A 21855-nucleotide genomic window follows, 5' to 3' on the forward strand; every position below is an offset into this window, starting at 1 on the left:
AGAATTTTTAAATAAATAAGACAAAATGTTCTGCTCATAATATTGAGTTCAAAAGCAAAGGAGGATTCATGAAACTGGGGTTACTTAGACTCAGATTAAAAAAAATGAGAAAATACTAAAGACTATCTTCTAATATACAAATGAAACTAGTTAAGTTCTCTTCTCAACCAAGAAAAGAGTGTGATTATGGGCTGAGATTTCCAATTTAGAGAAATTTATAATGGAAATGAAGAAGAATTACTGAAAATTATGAGAAAGTTTGGGGAATCTCTTTCCCTAAAGATCCTTTGGAATACCCCATTATTCAGGTATGATTTAGAATAAAAAATCACCACCAACAGCTGGAGACAGATAAGATGACAATTGGAGGTTCCTTTCAGCTTCATACTCCTTTTTCCCAGGTCTACAGAGAGTGAACAGATATGTAGCTCATAAATTCAAAAAGAAGAAAATAAACTTGCATCTTGAAACAAAATGAAGCTGTGAGTAAAGTAATTTTTACATGTATGAAAATACTTGACTGTGCAAGTATTTTCTGGTTTTGTTCCAGAAAATAAAGTATAATATGTGTTTAAAAGACATATAACCCAAAAGTATACTTAATATTTAAAATTAGGAAAATGCTTAGAGTTACCAAATATTAAAGCCAGTCCATGAGATGTACCCACTGCTATCAGGCTGGACACTGCCTGGAAACAAAAGGGAAGATTACATTTTAAGATATTACACCAAGAATCTTGAAATAATCAAAAGCCGAATATGTTGGTCTTCTGTCCTCGAGGCATCAGATGACATACTGACTATTTTAAATAAAGACAATTTCAACTAGGGAGCAAAAGGGGAAATGAAACTCAGAACATTTTATATATGGAATTTCCTCTAAATTTACTCTAGGGGCAACAATATCAAGATATCGTTTGTTCAACATTACAGGCAAAAACATGCCACAGCTTCCTCTAAAGCAATTCGGAAAAAAAAAAAAAAAAAACACAGAGATATTTGTGCTACCCAGTGAAGAGCCTCCTACCAGGTGTGTGGGAGGGACAAAGAAGCTCTTCTCCAGTTTATTCACAGGAGCCAAAAGGCACCAGAAATGTTCAAAATTTAGCCCACTTTCTCATCAATGACTAACTAATAAGAGAGCTACAGAAGTTAGTTGGAGGAAGGCAAGAAGCACTAGCGTGCTTTCAATATCCCCCATTTCACAATAATCACTCCACAGATTTATCATTTGGCAGGCTTGGCAATGGAGTCCAGAGCTGTTAAATGTACTATGTTTACCACAAAGTGATTTTACCGAATGCTATTTTTCACGCCCTGTAACAAAAGGGAAGCCAAATCACAGAAGGAGCAAATTTACTTGGGCAAGATGGCACTGCATACAAATAAACTTGGAGAAGTCTAATCATTACTCCATTACCTGCTTCTCAGACAAAAGGCTAAGGAGTAATGAATAGACTAAGAAACAAAGAGACATTCAAACATGGATAAATTTTAAACCTGATTAGTGGCAGGGAAATGATTTATGAATTCTTATCACAATAACTGATGTAATAACTTTAAACATTATAAAAACAAATCTAAGAAAACCAAATAAAATAAAAGCCTTATCTTTAAAGTATACTTACAATTGCTGTAGGTAAGCCAGCATCTACTTTGTCCTAAATGAAATTAAAAAAAAAAAAATGTTTTTGGAAAGATATTCTCATTTTAAAACAGAAAAATGTTATAAGGCCCTCTCTTTACACGTACTGTGCTCCAAATCAATTCACAGAGAGGTGGAGCCTTTATTTTTGCTCTCAACTAACAGAAATTACAAAAGTTGAATGTACCAACAAAATACAGAGAGCATGGGAGTAGATCATTTTATTTTACTAACTATAACAGATACCTCAGGGAGGATACTGATTATAAATGGAAATGTAAAGGAAAAAAGAGAGGAAAGAGGTTCTGTTTTCAATAATGTGAATAAACTGTAAGTCCTATGGGTCAAAATGATAGAAGTACATAAAGATTTCAGAAAAGGGAAATGTGCTAAAGACATCCTTCCTCTAAGTAGAAGTTGGCCATCCAGATTACCCAACAACCCCTAAATAAAACCCCAGCAGGGTATATTCAGTCAGTTCTCAAGATGGGGTTGCATTAAGAGAGTCAGGTATTAAGTGCTAATCCCAGCTCCATGCCAATAACTGTATGGCCTTGGGAAAGTCTCCTAACCCTCCAAGTATCAGTCTTCTCATCTACTCAAAGAAATAATAAATACTGTCCTATCAACCTCAATGTGTTGCCCTGACGATGAAACAAGTGTGAAGTATTATATGAACGTAAGGGTATCTATTTATCTACAGTTTATATAGCTATAAATAATATTAGCTTACAATTATATAGCATGTAGTAACAAAGAGTTTTCATATACATATATCACATTATTTGATTCTCAAACCTAGAGAGATAGATGGAACAGGTAGTATTATCCTGATTTTCCAGATTAAGAAATAGAAATTTCAAAGAGCTTAAATGACTTGCCCAGGGTCACTCAGTAATGGCCAGTGCCCTTTATATCACTTCTACATCTTCTTTTCTATGTCCATACCTGTCAATGTGGTCAGTTAGTTATTATAATCTCCTAGAAGGCAGAATCTAAATCTATTTAACCAACTGTGTAGAGCTTCCTAGGTACTAACTTAAGAAACTTACTCCAGTGTGTGGAAAAATGAGAAAAAACAATTACCAAGGCTTCTATATACAACATTCTTCTATATATATCCAACTTCACGTGGAACCTAAAGCATACCTAAAATAATACTTGATAATTAAGAAGCATGCAATAAATATTTGATAACTGATTGGTATGTGTCTCAGACAAAGCAAAGGAGTAGTGGGATGGCAGATGAAGAACATAAACTATATCCAGAATGGAACCTGAATAATGAAATCAGAAGTCAGCCGATTTCAAAAGCTAAAACAGCACAGATGTGGGAAGCATTTTAGAGATTACAGAATTTTAGAACTGGTGTTGCAACACTTTAGGGTAGTGGTTCTCGAAAGTCAGCGTGCCTTAGCATGGGCTGGGATGCCTGTTAAAATGCAGATCCCTATGCTACACTGCTAGAGATTCCAATTCAGGTCTGAGGTAGTGCCCAGGAATGTGCATTTTAATAAGCACCCTAAGAGATTTTTATGCATCGATATATTTTGGGGGGAAAAAAAAGACCCACAAAAAAACACTGCCCAAAGGCATCTCTTTAAGTTGATCATAAAAATGATAAAGCTCCTTAAAACATTAAATATATTCTTATGTCACATTTCTTTGAGGAGGATCCCAATATTAAACAATGAGGTTGACAACTACAAAAGTTCCATCTCTCCTAAGTGTCTTCCATGCATGGACTTCAAAGCTGTGGTGATTAAGGCCACAGGCAGCCGTGCCACCTGGCCGAAGGCACTACTGAACAACTATTCAGGAGAGATACCCAGGAAAACCAGCTTTACATGTTAATAAACCAACCATCACAGAAAAGCATACAATTTAAATTGAGCTGGTAATCCAAGATTAGGAAGGCACAGTATGATGACTGTCACAGGAAAAGCAGTTTTCATTTTAACATACCAAAGGAGCTCAGCCATAGCAATGAAATAAGAACAGAACACAAACACTCTGGGATTTATTAGAATTCTTCCCTCCTCTTCAAGAGGGAGGAGAAACCCTTTTAAATAACAGATTTATCTAATCATTGTTCAGTGTCTGAGTTTTAGTTCAGTCTCCATTATTCAAAATATTGTTAAAATTGTACAGGTGGGTCAAATGACTGTTCTGGTTCATCTTGATTTTGAAAGGAATAAATTTCATCACCTACATAAGGATTAAATTCAGAAAACGTCATGGAAATGTAATCCTCAACAGGTGGTTCCCATTGCAGCAAATATGAGTTACTCTCCCTCTAAAAGAGGACGGACAATTGCCCAGATTTTCTCCATTGCTTGACCATCTCTCTATTTAAATTAACTTCATGATATTAAAGCTGGGTCAAGGCATACCAATTGGCCATAATGAACAGACTTTTTTTTTTTTTTTTTTTGCATCTACAACAAGAGCCTTCTCTGGTAAACCCGCAAGTTGCAACATGGTTGTGGTGTCATCATGCCACTCCTATATTGATCTCTCTCCCTCTTGAAAAGTCAAAACCTTCATTTCCTATCCAAACTGAATATGCAAAATATCAATTAAGCTCCATGAAAAGAACACAAAAATACATCAAAGTTGCTGGGTATGAATCTGTCCTTATTACTATTACTATTATTACAACTACTACTATCATTATTATTATATACAGGATCTATATATCGAGTTCAGAAAACTGAAATTGAAAGATCACAAAAAACCACGGGCTTTGAGATCAAAGGAAAAGTTTGATAAAACATATCAGAATCAGTGTCTTAATGGACTATTAAGTACTTTTGTATTAACCCAGTATTCTACATCATTTTCAAACAAGGCCACAGATATTGCGTTCCAACCATTATACATTGGCCATAGTCACCAATACTACCTCCATTTCACAACAAGGAAGCACCAGACTTAGAGCCAGAAACCCCAATTTTGAGCATTGGCTCTACTACCTCGTAACTGAGTGATGTAAGACAAGTTAATATCACCTCTCTGAACCTGTCCTCTCATTTGCAAAATAGGATATAACTTTACTGACTTTCAGAGTTGTAGAAGTAAATGAAATAAGGTACATGAAAAGACTTTTGTGAACTACATAAAAGAAATCATTCTGTTGTAAAAGATTCTGATCAATCATTTCTCCATATGCAAAGACTAAAAAAGCAAGCACTCTACCTAAACCAACTACACAAGATGGCAACTGAACTGAAAAGAAATTTAAAGAAGAGGCAGATAGTGTTTCTTTTAGGCTTGCTGCCATCTTTCATTTAGGCACACCCAAAACTATGAGCAGATCTTTATTTTCACGGCTGCGCTAATTTCTATGTCAAGATGTGAAGCCCCATGACTTACAAGTGAAAAATAATCACACAAAAACCATGAAAGCCAGAATCTATTTTTCTTAAGCCTTGGGCCAAGAGAAGTGCTGTACTTTGTTTTATGCTCATTCCTACTTCATTATGCCATTGCAGGTTATAAAGCTGGGGGAAGAGAACAAAATACTTACAGCTGCAGACACTATCTGGGCAGAGATTCCCTTCAAAAGTGAATGTCGCATAACTGATCCATGGAGTGAAAAAGAATCAGGTAATTTCTTTTTCCTAAAAAAAGGAAAACATTTGAGAACAGAACAAAAAAAAAAAAAAAATTTAAAAGGCAGGGTCCCAATGCTTTGAAAGAAAAAACACATAAAAAGCAGAAAACAATGCTGTATGTAATTTGTTAGCTCTGTTTTTGAAAAGAGGCATAGTCTAACAGTCCCACTTTAAGATGATGTATCAGACCCCACCTTGTACCCCAGAGACAAACAAATAGGAAATGAAAAAAAATCACCATTCCTTTTTCACTAATTCATATAGTTCTTTGCCCACCTCAAGTAATATAGCAATAGGTTCTACTACTCTTCAGAATGTTGCCTATAGAGCACTCCACCTGCCCTGGATGTCTACATCATCTCCTGACCTTCCTTCCTGCTCCTGCCCACTTTTCTTGCCCTCCCACTGTGGGCAATCAAACGCCTTCCCCAACTACCCCCTCACTGCTTCCTCTCAGTTGCTCCTACTAATGGCTCCTTTCTCTTACCCTACTTAATATCGTTCAAAATAAAATTTTTAAACTTTTACCAAACACTATTGAGCACCTACTCTGTGCTCTGGATGAAAGTACACTCTAGAGATACAAAGATAAGAAAGTCACGGTTCTTGCACTCAAGGACTTCACAGCCTAGCTAGAGGGATTGATAAGTCTATGAAAAGAAAGGACAAATGTTGGACTACAAGTATGAATAAAATATGCAGAAATACAAATGAAGAAGAGTTTAATCCTGTTTACTAGAGGGATATAAGGGACAGCTACAGAAAAAGAGAGGACATCTGCATTTGGCCTTGATGGATGACCAGGAAGTATGTCAGGCAATGAAAAAGCATGAGAATAAACATAAAGACATAGAGGTGTGCATGTGTCTGACACATATACACACAAAATGCATGAGCTGGGAGGACTGTAGTAGGGGTGCTTAGAGGTTAGGTCAAAATAGTAAACAGCGTCCAGACTAATGCCATGCAAAGGAATTTTTGCTTTATTATGTAGGCAACAAGAAGGCACCATTATCTTTCAAGCAGGGAGTGACTAGATCATCAAAAACATTTAAGTTATCTATTTGTAGCACAGAGTGATGCACAGGTTAGCATCTGGTAATGGCTCCTATCCTACAAGAGTTGTCAGCCTTTTCAAGACAGCACTGACATGGGCGAAATTTTAAAAGAAGGGGAAAAAATATACAGACAACTTTATCACTATTAAATTTACAAATGAATTCAATAAAATATTTGCAATATGCTTCCTTCACTTCTCTTTCCTTTTCAAGTTCTCTCCAAGAATTTGGAAGGTGAAAAGCAGCCAAAATGAAGTTATTTAGGGTTAGAAGTCCTTTTCCCAAATCTTTAATCATCTTTGCAACTCTCCTCTGAATCCACTCCAAGGGAATAAAGGAATGCTGGAGTTTAGCTTAGAGAGGGGAGTGGGGAATGGGGTGTGCAGAGAACAGAAGCTGGTGAGGTAAACCAAGCTCCATGTTCCCACCACAGACACTGTAGACTGCCAGGTCTGACTTTTCTCCAAGTGCTCCACTGTTCCTGGGAGTTCCCTGGCTATTATGATGGCTTCCTGGTGGGGGTGTGGAAGACAGTGGACATGGCCCTCACCTTTTTATTCTTTCCCTCAATAGTGTTAAAATCTTTAGGATCCAACAAGGATATTCTTTCTATGCAAGTGTGCCTTCTACTTCCCCTGCAGGGCTTCAGCAGACCATATTATACTATAAAAGAGATAGGTTTTAAAAGATCAAATATTTCAATATGTAAGTGTGGTTTAAGTGAATACTTACCTTTTTAAGTTGCTCCTGTCACCACTATCTGAGCTTGCCACAGACGAAGTATCATAGGAGTGAGAATCAATAGTATCAATATTTAACAATGTGGGATCCTCAAGAACAAAAGACTCATCTTCATCATCAGTCTAAATTGGAAGAACATGGATCAATAAATTTGAAATTCCAAATACCCTGAAACAAGTCAGATAGGCATTAATAATGGCTTCTCCAAAACATATAAGTGCTTTTTTCTGCTTTTCACCTCCATTCCATGCATTCTACTCTCTACAAAAAGTTTTCTCTAAGAATATCTCTTTTCTTGTAGCAGGAAGCAGGAATGGTAACGCAGATTATTGTTAGGTGCAGAATATTTCTTAAAATCCAAATGTGTAGATGCTTTACTCATTAACAAACAGCCAATGGCTAATTAGAAGGAACCAAATACCAAAATCAAATAAGTATAGATGAACAGCGTAAGAAATATGACCAGCACACAGAAGAAAGGCACTATGATGGGGAATAGCATACGCAGAAACAGTGATTTTGTAATATATATTTTGCCCATGAAAAGGATGCAGTCCAAAAAGGCTGGTGTATGAGAGTAAGAGCTAGAAATGATCCTATAAAGATAAGCTGGGACCCAAACTATAAAATGCCTTATATTCCATTAAGCTAGATGACAGTGGGGCCTATGTCTATCTCTTCCACCACCGTAACCCCAGTGCCTAAAAGGTGCCTGGCACAGTCAGTACCCACTTGTTTAATGAATCAGGACTCTATATAGTAAGCAGTAAGCAGGCAACTGAGATTTTTAAGAGACTATTAAGGACCAGTAAGTGGGCTACTGCAATGTCATGAAAAAGAAAAGTACAGGCTGGGAACACAGCAGAAGTTGAGAGGGAATGATGAAAGAGACATTACTGAGCTAAAATCGAAAGTCCCTGATTACCATTTAAATAGGGTGGGTGGGAGGTGGGAGTAAGGGAGAAGTCAAGGAAGATTCCAAGATTTCCAGTTGTAGCAACCAGGCAAAAGGTGATACCACTGTTTAAGACAGCAGGTAAAGCAGGATAAGGAGTTTGGATTTGAGAAAATTGATTCTAAGTATCAGACATCAAGAAAGAATGTTCTGATCCTACCTTCTATTTCAGCTGTACTATCTTCTGCCTTATCATTTACACCAATCTTGAGAGAGTAGTCTATATTATTTCCAATTTCTCTATTACAGTCTATTAATTCTACTTTTTCTGAAGCTACTAGCTGAATCCACAGGTGTATTTTCAGTTAGTATGTTCTCATCCTCTATGTATCATTTAACACTGTTGACCATTCCCTACTTCTTGAAACTTTCTCTCCCCTTGGTTTTCAGAACATCTCTCTTTTTTGGTTCCCTTCAACATGTATGGCCTCTCATCAATCATGTTCTCTAGCTGCTCCTCAGTTGTTTCCCAGGATTCCAATCTTAGCTCTTTTCTCTTCACATACTTCCTCCATGGGCCAGCTCATGTTATGCTAATGATCCAAAATCTGTCTTCAGCATCCACATTTCTCTTGTGGTTTAGACCCATATTTCCAACTATTCTTCAGATCTCTCCACATAAAAGTATGCTAAGGACAAGTTTAAGACTGGCAAAGAGAAGTTGTGTTACTTGAGAGCTGTAAAAGATTGGAACAATTACTGTAGAGAAAAATAAAGGAAATGATTCAGAAATAAGTACTGCAGAGCAGCACTAAGGTCTTAAACAAGAGAGTCAATCAAAACCTTATTTGATTTTCCTAAGCAGCCTTGGAACATAATTCAAGAAAACAGATCAGCAAAGTTAAGTCAGGGTTAGAGGCCAACAGAATAGGTGAAAGAAAAAGAAAAGGAAAGAAAAGAATTGAGTATGTCAATAAGACTGAATTTAAAATTACTGGTTACACAGACGAGTTTTCAATTCTCCCCAAACTGAGTGCAAAATCTATACAAATCCTATCAAATCCCAGCCATGTATTCGTGTGTGTGTGTGTGTGTGTGTGTGTGTGTGTGTGTGTGTGTGTTAACTGATAAGGTAACTCTAAAACTTACCTGGAAATTCAAAAAAAGCTGGAAGATTTGAAACTACCCAGATATCAAGATGTATTATAAAACTTCAATCATTAGGAGAAAGTGATATGTGATATTGGGGCAAATATAGAAAGATAAAGCAATGGACTGAGACCCACACATATAGTCACCTGATTTATAACAAAGGTGACATCACAGTGCAGTAGGGAAAGAATACGCTTTTCTTCCCTAAGATGCTGGGGAAAAAATAATATATATATATATATATATATATATATATATATCCTGGCTTATACCTCACACCATCACATGCAAAAAATTTCAGATGAACTGCCAATCTAAATGTAAGAGGAGTAATAAAGCTTTTAGAAGAAAATAGGATAACACTGTCATGAACTTGGAACAGGCAAAATTTTCTTAAACAGGACCCAAAAGCACTAACCAAATAGAAAAACCTAATAAACTGAACTACATTCACAAGAGAAACCTCTGTTCATCAAAAGAAAACATTAATAGAGTGAAAGGTAACCCACAGAATGGAAGAAGATATTTATAATACCTATATCTGATAGAGGACTTGTATTCAACATATATAAAAACTCCTATAAACCAGCTTTTTTTTTTTTTTTTTTTAAAGACAACTCAATAGAAAAACTGGGCTAAAGACATGAAAAGACAATTTACTAAAGAGATATCCAAATGGCCAACACATATGTCAAGGTACCCAACTTCATCAATCTTTAGGGAAATTCAAACTAAAACCATGACATGATACCACTACACACCTATAATTATAAATGGATAAAGTGAAAAAGACAGAAAATATCAAAAGCTGGTAAGGATATGGTAACCAGAACTCATATATTGCCGGTGAAATTAGATACTGATACAACCACTGTGAAAAAAAACAGTGGCAGTGTCTACTAAAGATGAATATAGCCATACCTGAGGACCCAGCAATTCTACTCTACATATATATCCCACAGAAATGTATGTATGTTCAAAAAAGATCAGCCTTGCACTTACGCCTCAGGCTGATCATCTTCATGGGTGGGCTAAACTCTGAAGGAGAGCACCAGCCAATACAGAGCCAATCAACAAAGACCATGAAAGGTTTTTTTTTTTTCTGTTTTATTTCATCTTTGCCTTGCCTGTTTGTTTCTGTTAGCTCCTGGCATTCTAGGAAATCTCTGTCTTATCACTAATGGATACAAACTTAAGGAACACATAGTTCCAGAGTTAACACATTAAAAATACTAAAATGTACTGTGTACAACAAAAGACAAGACAAAGAAACAGGAAATGATGGTCCACCCATAGGAACAAAATAAAACATCAGAAACCACCAACAAAGATAATCAGACTTTGGACATACCACACATAGACTTTTTAAAAATGATCTTAAATATGCTCAAAGAGCTAAAGGAGAACACAGAAAAGAACAAAAGGGCATCAGGGAAGCAATATATGAACAAAATGGGAATCTCAATAAAGAGAAAGAAATTATAAAAAGGAACAAAAGAGAAATACTGGAATTGAAGACCACAATAACTAAAATAAAATATTCCCTACAGGGTTCAACAGCAGATTCTCACAGAAGAATCAGTGAACTCAAAGATAAGACTATTTGAAATTATTCAGACTGAGGTGTGGAAAGAAAAAAGAATGAAGAAAAATGAACAGAGGCTAAGAGACCTATGGGACACCATCAAGCATACCAACATATGCATTATGAGACTCCCAGAAGGGAAAGAGAGAAAAGGGCAGAAAAAATATGCAAAGAAATAATGGCAGAAAACTTTCCAAATTTAATGAAATTCAATGAAAGATATGAATAAACACATTGAAGAAGCCAAACAAAAGCCAAATAGGGTAAAGTTGAAGTGATCCATGACCAGACACATTATGATCAAAATTTCAAATAAAAAGACAAAGAGAAAATTCTGAGATTTGCAAGAGAGAAGCAACATGTCATATAAAAGGGAACCTCAATAAGATTAAATGCTGATTTCTCATCAGTCTGAAACTAGGGGGGCCAGAAGGCAATGGGATGAAATATTTAAAGTGATGAAAATAATTGCTAACCAAGAATTTCATATCTGGCAAAATTGTCTTTCAAAACTGGGAGAGAGGGAGGTCCTAAGACGGTGACATAAAGAGTAGTGGGGGAAACAGAAAGAAACCCAGCGGCTAGCAGCTGGCTCCCCAGAGGGCTGGATAAACTCTTGCCCACGGCCATGCCCACAGCCCAGAGCCCCGCTAGTTGTCCTGGAGCTGGGAAGGAGGAACTGTGCGAGGAGGAGGGGGTTGAGACGCCCCATTCGGCCATCTTTGCATCAAGCTGAGAGCGCCTCTGCACGGCCCGGGGCTTCCCTTGAGGGACGGCGTGCACTGATGATGTAGCACAGCATTCTCTCAGCAGAGGTCCTGAAGGATCGTGGCTAGGAGGGGGGGCCTGCTCAGAGAACTCAGGGACACTACGCCAAGTCCGGTGGTTTGTGGGACAGCGAGAAAGAGGCTCTGAGGCTGAACTGAAATGAAGGCTTAGACTCTTGCGGTGGCCTTGCATCTCCGGGAACCTGGGGGATTTAAATATTAAAGTTGCCCTTCCTCCCTGGCCACCCAGACACATGCCCCACATTCAGGGCGGATGGTTCCAGCAACACTTCCAAACTGAGTTCTCCAACTGAACCCCACAAGAATCATTTCCCCACACACCGTGGGGACAAGGTTGAGAACTGACTTGAGGGTTATAGGTGACTCACAGATGCCATCTGCTGGTCAGAGAAAGTGTACGACACCAAACTGTGTTTCTGAAAAATTAGATTGGTATCTTTTCTTTACAACTGGAAAGAACCCTATTAAGCAAAGCAAATGTCAAGAGGACAAAAACAACAGAAAATCTTAATGCATATGATCAAACCAGACAATATGGAGAATCTAATTCCAACCACCCAAATCAAAATATCAGAAGAGACACAGTACTTGGCACAATTAATCAAATAACTACAATCGAGGAATGAAAACATGGCAAAGGATTTAAAGGACATCAAGAAGATCACGGCCCAGGATATAAGCAACATAAAGAAGACCCCAGAAGAACACAAAGAAGACATTGCAAGAGTAAATAAAAAAATAGAAGATCTTATGGAAATAAAAGAAACTGTTGGCCAAGTTAAAAAGACTCTGGATATTCACAATACAAGATTAGAGGAAGTTGAACAATGTCTCAGTGTCCTAGAAGTCCACAGAACAGAAAATGAAAGAACAAAAGAAAGAATGGAGAAAAAAATCGAAAAAATCAAAACGGATTTCAGGGATACGATAGATAAAATAAAACGTCCAAACTTAAGACTCATTGGTGCTCCAGAAGGGGAAGAGAAGGGTAAAGGTCTAGAAAGAGTATTCAAAGAAATTGCTGGGGAAAACTTCCCCAACTTTCTACACAATACAAATACACAAAGCATAAATGCCCAGCAAACTCCAAATAGAATAAATCCAAATAAACCCACTCCGAGACATATTCTGATCAGACTGTCAAATACTGAAGAGAAGGAGCAAGTTCTGAAAGCAGCAAGAGAAAAGCAGTTCACTACATACAAAGGAAACAACATAAGCTAAGTTGTGACTACTCAGCGGCCACCATGGAGGTGAGAAGGCAGTGGCATGATATATTTAAAATTCTGAGAGAGAAAAATTTCCAACCAAGAATACTTTATCCAGCAAAATCTCCTTCAAATTTGAGAGAGAGCTTAAATTTTTCACAAACAAATGCTGAGAGACTTTGCCAATAAAAGACCTGCCCTACTTCAGATACTAAAGGGAGCCCTACCAACAGAGAAACAAAGAAAGGAGAAAGAGATATAGAGAATTTTAACAGACATATATAGTACCTTACATCCCAAATCACCAGGACACTCATTTTTCTCTAGTGATCGAGGATCTTTCTCCAGAAGGGACCATATGCTGGGACATAAAACAAGCCTCAAGAAATTTAAAAAAAAAAAAAATTTTTTTTGAATATACTCAAAGCACATTCTCCAACCACAACGGAATACAAATAGAAGTCAATAAGTTTTGAATTGTAATTCCACTATTTACTTCCTACATGATATAAAATACACAAACTCTAAGGACAAATCAGTGGTTTTGAACTCAATGTAAAATATGTAATTTTAGACAACTATATAAAGGTGGGGGAATGGAGGAGTATAGGAACATAGTTTATATGTCCTATTGAAGTGAAGGTGGTATCAAAGAAAAACAAGATTGTTATGGATTTAAGAGGTTAATTTTAAGCCCCACAGTAAACACAAAGAAATTATCAGAGAATATGACCATAGAGATGAAAAGTAGAGTATGGGTTAAGAGAAATGGGGGAAGGGGCAATGGGGAGTTAAGAAATGAGTGTAGGGTTGCTGTTTGAGGTGAAGGGAAACTTCTAGTAATGGATGGTGGGAAAGAGCATTACAACTTTCTAAAGGTGATTAATCCCACTAATGGAAGGCTAGGGAGGGGGTGGAATGGGAAGATTTAGGCTGTATATATGTTTCCACAATTGAGACAAAAAAAAAAAAAAAAAGACAGTCTAAATAGATGACAATTGAATGCCAAGGATGAACCTGGATGGGATTAAAAAAAAAAAAAAAAAAAAGTAGTGGAAGCTAGTTAGTCCCCTTGGAACAACTAATAAACAACAAGGAACATCTGGAATAACTGCAGGGGAACAAACGTGATGGTCCACTCATCATACACCAAACTGAACTGGGAGGAATGCCCAAGATTGCAGCATAAAATCTGTAAGTAAAATCTGCGGATCCAAGCCAGGAGCCCCCTCCCCCCATGACCCGATCTGCAAAGCCTCATGGTGCTAGAGAGCAGCACTCTCCCAGCAAGCGAATATAGCTCAGCTGAGCTCCAACTGGGGTTTTAATGAGCAAATGTGGACTGCTTGATGCAAGCTATGAATCCCCGACAAGCAGACAGAGGCTTTGGGTGATGACTGACCTTGGAGAGCCGGGGGGTGGCCCTGAAGGGGGCTTTCTGTCCCTATTTCGGTTCAGGGGAGAAAGCATCAGCCATTTTCAGTTCCCAGTGCTCTGACCCAGACAAGGATGGAGATGGCACAGACAGACAGAGACCACTGAAATGCTAATGACCTCTCCCTAGGGGGTCTATTTTCGCTAAGAGGAAAGAGGTGGGGCCCAGTCCTACTACCTGCCTTCCATTCAGAACCAGACCCCAGAGCCTGTGGGAAAACAGCCACAGGCCACACCTCCTTACACCAGTCTGGAGTTACAGGCTGACAGGTGCCACCTGCTGGGCAGAAAAGCACAGTGACCTGAGGCCTCACAGGGCATACCAATTTTCTAAGACACACCCTCAGGGAAACCAGATACTGAATAGTTCTTCCTTCTGGGACCGGAGCCTGTTTTGGTCTGGGAAAATCTGATTGGGGTAACAAAGGAAACCATGCCCAGACAACAGAAAACTATAACCTACACTAAGAAAAGTGAAGTTATAGCCCAGTCAAAGGAACAAATTTATACTTCAACTGGATACAGGAATTTAAACAAGTAATACTAAATAATTTAAAAAGTTTAGGGAAGATATAGCAAAAGAGATGAACCGAATAATGAAAACACTGGGCGTACATAAGGTAGAAATTAAAAGTTCAAAAAAACAACTGGCAGAATCTATGGAAATGAAAGGCACAACACAAGAGATGAAAGAAACAATGGAAACATACAATAGCAGATGTCAAGAGGCAGAAGAAAACACTCAGGAACTGGAGAACAAGGCACCTGAAAGCCTACACACAAAAGAACAGATAGAGAAAAGAATGGAAGAATACAAGCAACATCTCTGGGAACTTAAGGACAAAACAAAAAGCAAGAATGTACATGTCATTGGTGTCCCAGAAGGAGAAGAGAAGGGAAAAAGGGAAGAAGCAGTGATAGAGGAAATAATCAATGAAAATTTCCCATCTCTTGTGAAAGACATAAAATTACAGATCCAAGAAACGCAGCATACCCCAAACAAAATAGATCTGTATAGGTCTACACCAAGACAATAATCAGATTATCAAATGTCAAAGATAGAGAATCCTGAAAGCAGCAAGAGAAAAGCAATCCATCACACACAAAGGAAACCTGATAAGACTGTGCAGATTTCTCAGTAGAAAGCATGGGGGCAAGAAGGAAGTGGGGTGATATATTTAAGATACTGAAAGAGAAAAACCACCAACCAAGAATCCTATATCCGGCAAAACTGTCCTTCAACTATGAGGGAGAGCTTAAAATATTCTCAAACAGACAATGACAGAGCTTGTGAACAAGACACCTGCTCTACAGGAAACACTACAGGAAGCACTGAGGACAGAAAGGAAAAGACAAGAGTGAGAGGTTTGGAAAACAATTTTGGGAGATAGTAGCACAGCAATGTCAGTACACTGAACAAAGATGACTGTGAATAAGGTTGAAAGAGGAAGGTTCAGACCATGTGGGACACCAGAACAAAAGATGAAAGATAAAAACTGGGACTCCATAACCTAGGGAAACCTAGGGTGCTCAGTGATTGTAATAAAAGGTACAAATATGTTTTTACATGAGGTAGAACAAATGAATGTCAACATTGCAAGGTGTTAAAAATAGGGTGGGATTGGGGGGGAAATACAATCAATGCAAACTAGAGACTATAATTAACAGAAACACTGCTTCCTTTATTATAGCAAAGGCAATATACCAAAGCTAAATGCATATGGGGGTGGGGGGGATGGGGAAGGGTATGGGACGCCTGGCATTGGTGATGCTGTCTGACTCTTCATTCTACTTGAGGTTAATGCCATCTTTCCTTTTGTTACTTTCTAGCTGCCATGTTTTTGTTTTTTGTTTTTTTTTCTCTCTCTCTCTCTCTCTTTTCTTTTTCTTTTGTCTCTCTGCCTTCTTTGACTCTTCCTCCTTCTTTGTGGAAGAAATGGACGTGTCCTTATATAGATAGTGGCGATGGTGCTGAATTCATAAATACGTGACTATACAGAGAACAAACGATTGTTTACTTAGGATGGAACGTATGGTGTATGAATGAAACCATCTTAAAAAAATGGGTTGATGAGAAACCTTGAAGGCACTATATTGAGTGAAATAAGACAGACACATAAAGACAAATATTGCAGGGTCTCACTGATATGAACTAACTATAATATGTAAACTCATAGAAGTGAAATATAAGTTACCAGGATATAGAATGAGGCTAAAGAATGGGGAGCGGTTGCTTATTATGAGCAGAATGTTCAACTAGGGTGAACTTAAACATTTGGAAATGGACAGAGGTGGTGGTAGCACGTCGTGAGAATAACTAACAGTGCTGAAAGGTGTGTGAAGGTGGTGGAAAGGGTAAGCTCAGAATCACGTGTGTCATCAGAAGGAAAGCTGGAGGTTAAAAGATGGGAATGTATAAAACAGTGAATCTTGTGGTGGACAATGTCTGTGATTAACTGTACAAATATTAGAAATCTCCCTCACGAACTAGAACAAATGTATGACACTGTAACTAGAAGTTAATAATAGAGAGGCATATAGGAAGAAAACATATACCTATTGCAAACTATATACTACAGTTAGTAGCACTTTAACATTCTTTCATCAACAGTAACAAGTGTACTATTCCAAAACTATGAATCAATAATGGAAGGTGAGTGGTTAGGGATATTGGAGGATTTAAGTTTCCTTTTTTTGTCTTTATTTCAATTCTGGAGTAATGAAAATGTTCTAAATTGAAAAAAAAATTAATTGTGTTGATGGATGCACAGCTGTATGATGGTACCATGGGCAATTGATTGTACACTTTGGATCTTTGGATAGTTGTACGGTATGTGAACAATCTCAATAAAAAGAAAATAAAAAAATAAAAACTGAATGAAAAACAGGGTGAGATGGGGGATGACTTCGGTGTTCTTTTTTACTTTTTTTTTAATTCTGATTCTGATTCTTTCTGATGTAAGGAAAATGTTCAAAAATAGATTGGGGTGATGAATGCATGACTATATGATGGTACTGTGAACAGCTGATTGTACACCGTGGATGACTGCAAGGGATGTGAATATATTTCAATAAAACTGAATTTAATTAAAAAAAAAAATGGGAGAGAGATAAAGACATTCCTGGATAAACAAAATCTGAGGAAGTCTGTCATCATTAGACCTGCCCTACAAGCAATGTTAAAAGAAGTTCTCCATATCAAAAGAAAAGGACATTAGAGAGTAGATTGAAGTTGCATAAAGAAATAAAGTCTCTGGTAAAGGTAAACACATGGGTAATCAGAAACATCAATACTACTGTATTGTATTTCTGGTATGTAAATACACTTTTTCCTTTTTACAGGGTCTAAAATGCAAATGCATAAAATGTAATGCTAAATCTATGGTTTTGGACACACAATGTATAAAGAGATAGTTTGTGACAAAAACAACAAAAAGGTGGAGGGACAGAGGGGTTGGAACATAATTTGGATGTCCTATTGAAGTTAAGTTGGTATTAAATCAAATGAAATTATAGATTAAGGTTGTTAAATTTAAGCCCTATGGTAACCACAAAGAAATTTTCTGAAAAACATACACAAAGGAAATGAGAAGGGACTCAAAGTAGTTCACTACAAGAGATCAAATAAAAACAAAAGGAGCCAGTAATGGAAAAACCAAGAGACAAAAAAGGTACAAGACTCACAAACACCAAAATGGCAGAAGAAAGCCCTGCATTATCCATAGTTACTTTAACCATAAATGGATTAAATTCTCAGTAAAACAATAGAGATTGGCAGAATGGATAAAAAGCATGATCCAACCACATGTGGCTTACAAGAGACTCACCTTAAATTCAAAGATACAAGTAGGATGAACGTGAAAGGATGGAAAAAAATATTCCACGCAAATAGAAGCCAAAAGAAAGCTATACAAATAGGGGTAGCTATACAAATATAACATAAACTGGACTTTAAGTCACAAACTGTTACATGGGACAAAGAAGGACACTATATACTGATAAAGGAATAAACTGAACACAAGATATAATAAGTATAAATATACATGTACCTAACAGCAGAGCCCCAAAATATATGAAGCTAATATTGACAGATTTGAAGGGAGAGACAGGCAGTTCTACATTAATAGTAGGAAATTTCAGTATACTACCTTGAATAATGAATAGTACATCTAAACAGAAGACTAATAATGAAGTAGAAGATTTGAATGATATTATAAACCAACCAAACCTAACAGACATATATAGAACACTTTACCCAAAGGCAGCAGAATACACATTCTTCTCCAGTGCATATAAATGATTCTCTACAATAGATCATATGTTAGGTCACAAAAAAAAATCCTGATAATTTTAAAAGACTGAATTTATAAAAAGCATCTCCTCTGACCACAATGGAATGAAGCTGAAAATCAATAATGGGGAGAACTGGAAAATCCACAAATATACTGAGAGTGAAGATTATGGTTAGAGAATGGAATTTCAAAGCTGAAAACCAAAGAGGTAGTACAGTTTCCAAGAATGACAAGACCGAGTAACATTATCTTATACCCTAAGTTCTGAGGCCTACGATGTCTCAGTAATCTCTAGTTTTCCACTCTTCAAAATATCTTAGATATGCCCAGTTGTTTTCCTAGCAGCTTATGGACTAAATCTCACTTGATGTTGTATTTGTAAGAAATTATGATCAAATTTCTATTTAGAAGCGCTAATGTACATCTAGATTAAATCAAAACACAGTTTTATGCTTTTAAAATATGTATATTTCAAAATGCATCTTTTAATTTCTGAGTGCATGTTACAGTATTTAATACTTCACATGTCTTGGAAAATTCAATATAAATATTTATTCCCACACTTGATATATGGTATATCTCACAATAAGAATGAATATATACCATTTCCTTCATTCTAGCCTATGCCAGAACCATGCTGTAACAAAAGTGTTGTATATTTTACGGAGATTTAGTGATGTACATGACAATGTTTTTAAGTTATTTTATTGAAGGTCAATCTTTACATAAAATTAAAATCCTTCTTTTTTAAAAGTGAAAAAAAAAAATTCTTGGGTGTCCATTTCTTCCCAGGCTCCTTTCAGGTTGACATTAATAAACATGTTAGAAATATATGCACCCAAATATCCTGGAGCAATTGCTATTTACACTTTCTACTTTCGCCATTTTCATATTTTCTTTTTAAAATCATTTTCTTTAATACTTCTTCTCCCTAATGTCTATTAATAATGTTCTACAAATTCAATTACTTTTCTTTCACTTACCCACCTGTCTAGCTCCCCGGAGGGTAAAGGAAGCCAATCTCCAGTCTCAATTCTCTCCAAAGGGCAGAGTGAGTCATACAGTTTTTTTATAACCCCAACACCTAACACTATGAACTGAATATACTAGGCACCCAAATTACTGTTGAGAATAATAATAATAGCACCTTCTCAAATCACCAATCACGGTACTTTCTGTTACTCATAGATGAGAAAATTGTGCAAGGACAGTTTCCATCATTAAGACCTACAGTATCATTCATATGAACTTTTTTTTGCAAATATTATAGAAACCTGTACAAAAAGGACTTTCTACACAGTCCTCTAAGATTATCATTTTATTTCACACTTAGGAAAAAAATTGAAAAGAGAATTAAGTCTAATGATTAAGACAATGTTAAAAAGAAGTGACCAAAATTAATCTCCTCACCATATTGGGGGAAATAAAAGACTTCCTCTATGTTAGAAAGCAATAAATAAAGAACACTTTACTGTAGCAAGATATTCTTTTTAGGACCAAAGCCTTCTTTGTCAAAACTACAAATGCCTAAGTCTTAACACAGATCATACAGAACATTTTTTATGTTAAAAATAGCAATAGATTCAAATAACAGCAACATCAAACTGATATAAAGTATAGAAATCAAAGTCATACAAGAAAAATAAAAGATACAATACACCAAGAAAGTAGTCTGCAACTTACAAAATGTTGGCTATAACCTTAAAAGTGTAGGTAAAACTGAGGCGGGGCAAGATGGCAGACTGGTGAGCTGTATGTTTTAGTTACTCCTCCAGGAAAGTAGGTAGAAAGCCGGGAACTGCGTGGACTGGACACCACAGAGCAATCTGTCTTTGGGCATACTTCATACAACACTCATGAAAATGTCGAACTGCTGAGATCAGCGAAATCTGTAAGTTTTTGCAGCCAGGGGACCCGCGCCCCTCCCTGCCAGGCTCAGTCCCGTGGGAGGAGGGGCTGTCAGCTCCGGGAAGGAGAAGGGAGAACTGCAGTGGCTGCTCTTATCGGAAACTCATTCTACTGATCCAGACTCCAACCATAGATAGACTGAGACCAGACACCAGAGAATCTGAGAGCAGCCAGCCCAGCACAGAGGAGACAGGCATAGAAAAAAAAAAACAACACGAAAAACTCCAAAATAAAAGCAGAGGATTTTTGGAGTTCTGGTTAACACAGAAAGGGGAAGGGCGGAGCTCAGGCCCTAAGGTGCATATGCAAATCCCGAAGAAAAGCCGATCTCTCTGCCCTGTGGACCTTTCCTTAATGGCCCTGGTTGCTTTGTCTCTTAGCATTTCAATAACCCATTAGATCTCTGAGGAGGGCCCTTTTTTATTTTTTTTTTTTAATCCTTTTTTCTTTTTCTAAAACAATTACACTAAGAAGCCCAATACAGAAAGCTTCAGAGACTTTCAATTTGGGCACGTCAAGTCAAGAGCAGAACTAAGAGAGCTTTGAGACAAAAGGCAATAATTCAGTGGCTGAGAAAATTCACTAAACACCACAACTTCCCAAGAAAAGGGGGGTGTCCGCTCACAGCCACCATCCTGGTGGACAGGAAACACTCCTGCCCATGGCCAGCCCCATAGCCCAGAGCTGCCCCAGACAACCCAGTGTGACGGAAGTGCTTCAAATAACAGGCACACACCACAAAACTGGGCGTGGACATTAGCCTTCCCTGCAACCTCAGCTGACTGTCCCAGAGTTGGGAAGGTGGAGCAGTGTGAATTAACAAAGCCCCATTCAGCCATCATTTGAGCAGACTGGGAGCCTCCCTACACAGCCCAGCAGCCCAGAACTGCCCTGGGGGGACGGCACTCACCTGTGACATAGCACAGTCATCCCTCAACAGAGGACCCGGGGTGCACAGCCTGGAAGAGGGGCCAACTTGCAAGTCTCAGGAGCCATACGCCAATACCAAGGACTTGTGGGTCAGTGGCAGAGACAAACTGTGGCAGGACTGAACTGAAGGATTAGACTATTGCAGCAGCTTTAAAACTCTAGGATCATCAGGAAGATTTGATTGTTAGGGCCACCCCCCCTCCCCGACTGCCCAGAAACACGCCCCACATACAGGGCAGGCAACACCAACTACACACGCAAGCTTGGTACACCAATTGGGCCCCACAAGACTCACTCCCCCACTCACCAAAAAGGCTAAGCAGGGGAGAACTGGCTTGTGGAGAACAGGTGGCTCGTGGACACCACCTGCTGGTTAGTTAGAGAAAGTGTACTCCACGGAGCTGTAGATCTGATAAATTAGAGATAAGGACTTCAATAGGTCTACAAACCCTAAAAGAACCCTATCAAGTTCAGCAAATGCCACAAGGCCAAAAACAACAGAAAATTATAAAGCATATGAAAAAAACAGACGATATGGATAACCCAAGCCCAAGCACCCAAATCAAAAGACCAGAAGAGACACAGCACCTACAGCAGCTACT

General features: G+C 37.8%; 1 protein-coding gene across 1 annotated transcript in view; it reads right to left on the reverse strand.

Annotated features, from left to right (window-relative positions):
- Nucleotides 1-21855, reverse strand: part of VPS8 (VPS8 subunit of CORVET complex) — a 275358-nt gene that overhangs the window by 245384 nt on the left and 8119 nt on the right. The window contains 4 exon segments of the mRNA XM_037839097.1: nucleotides 635-689; nucleotides 1629-1661; nucleotides 5175-5268; nucleotides 7053-7183. Coding sequence (XP_037695025.1) covers nucleotides 635-689; nucleotides 1629-1661; nucleotides 5175-5268; nucleotides 7053-7183 — 313 coding nt within the window.

The sequence above is a fragment of the Choloepus didactylus genome, chromosome 1 (assembly GCF_015220235.1).
Source record: "Choloepus didactylus isolate mChoDid1 chromosome 1, mChoDid1.pri, whole genome shotgun sequence".
Taxonomy (NCBI): domain Eukaryota; kingdom Metazoa; phylum Chordata; class Mammalia; order Pilosa; family Megalonychidae; genus Choloepus; species Choloepus didactylus.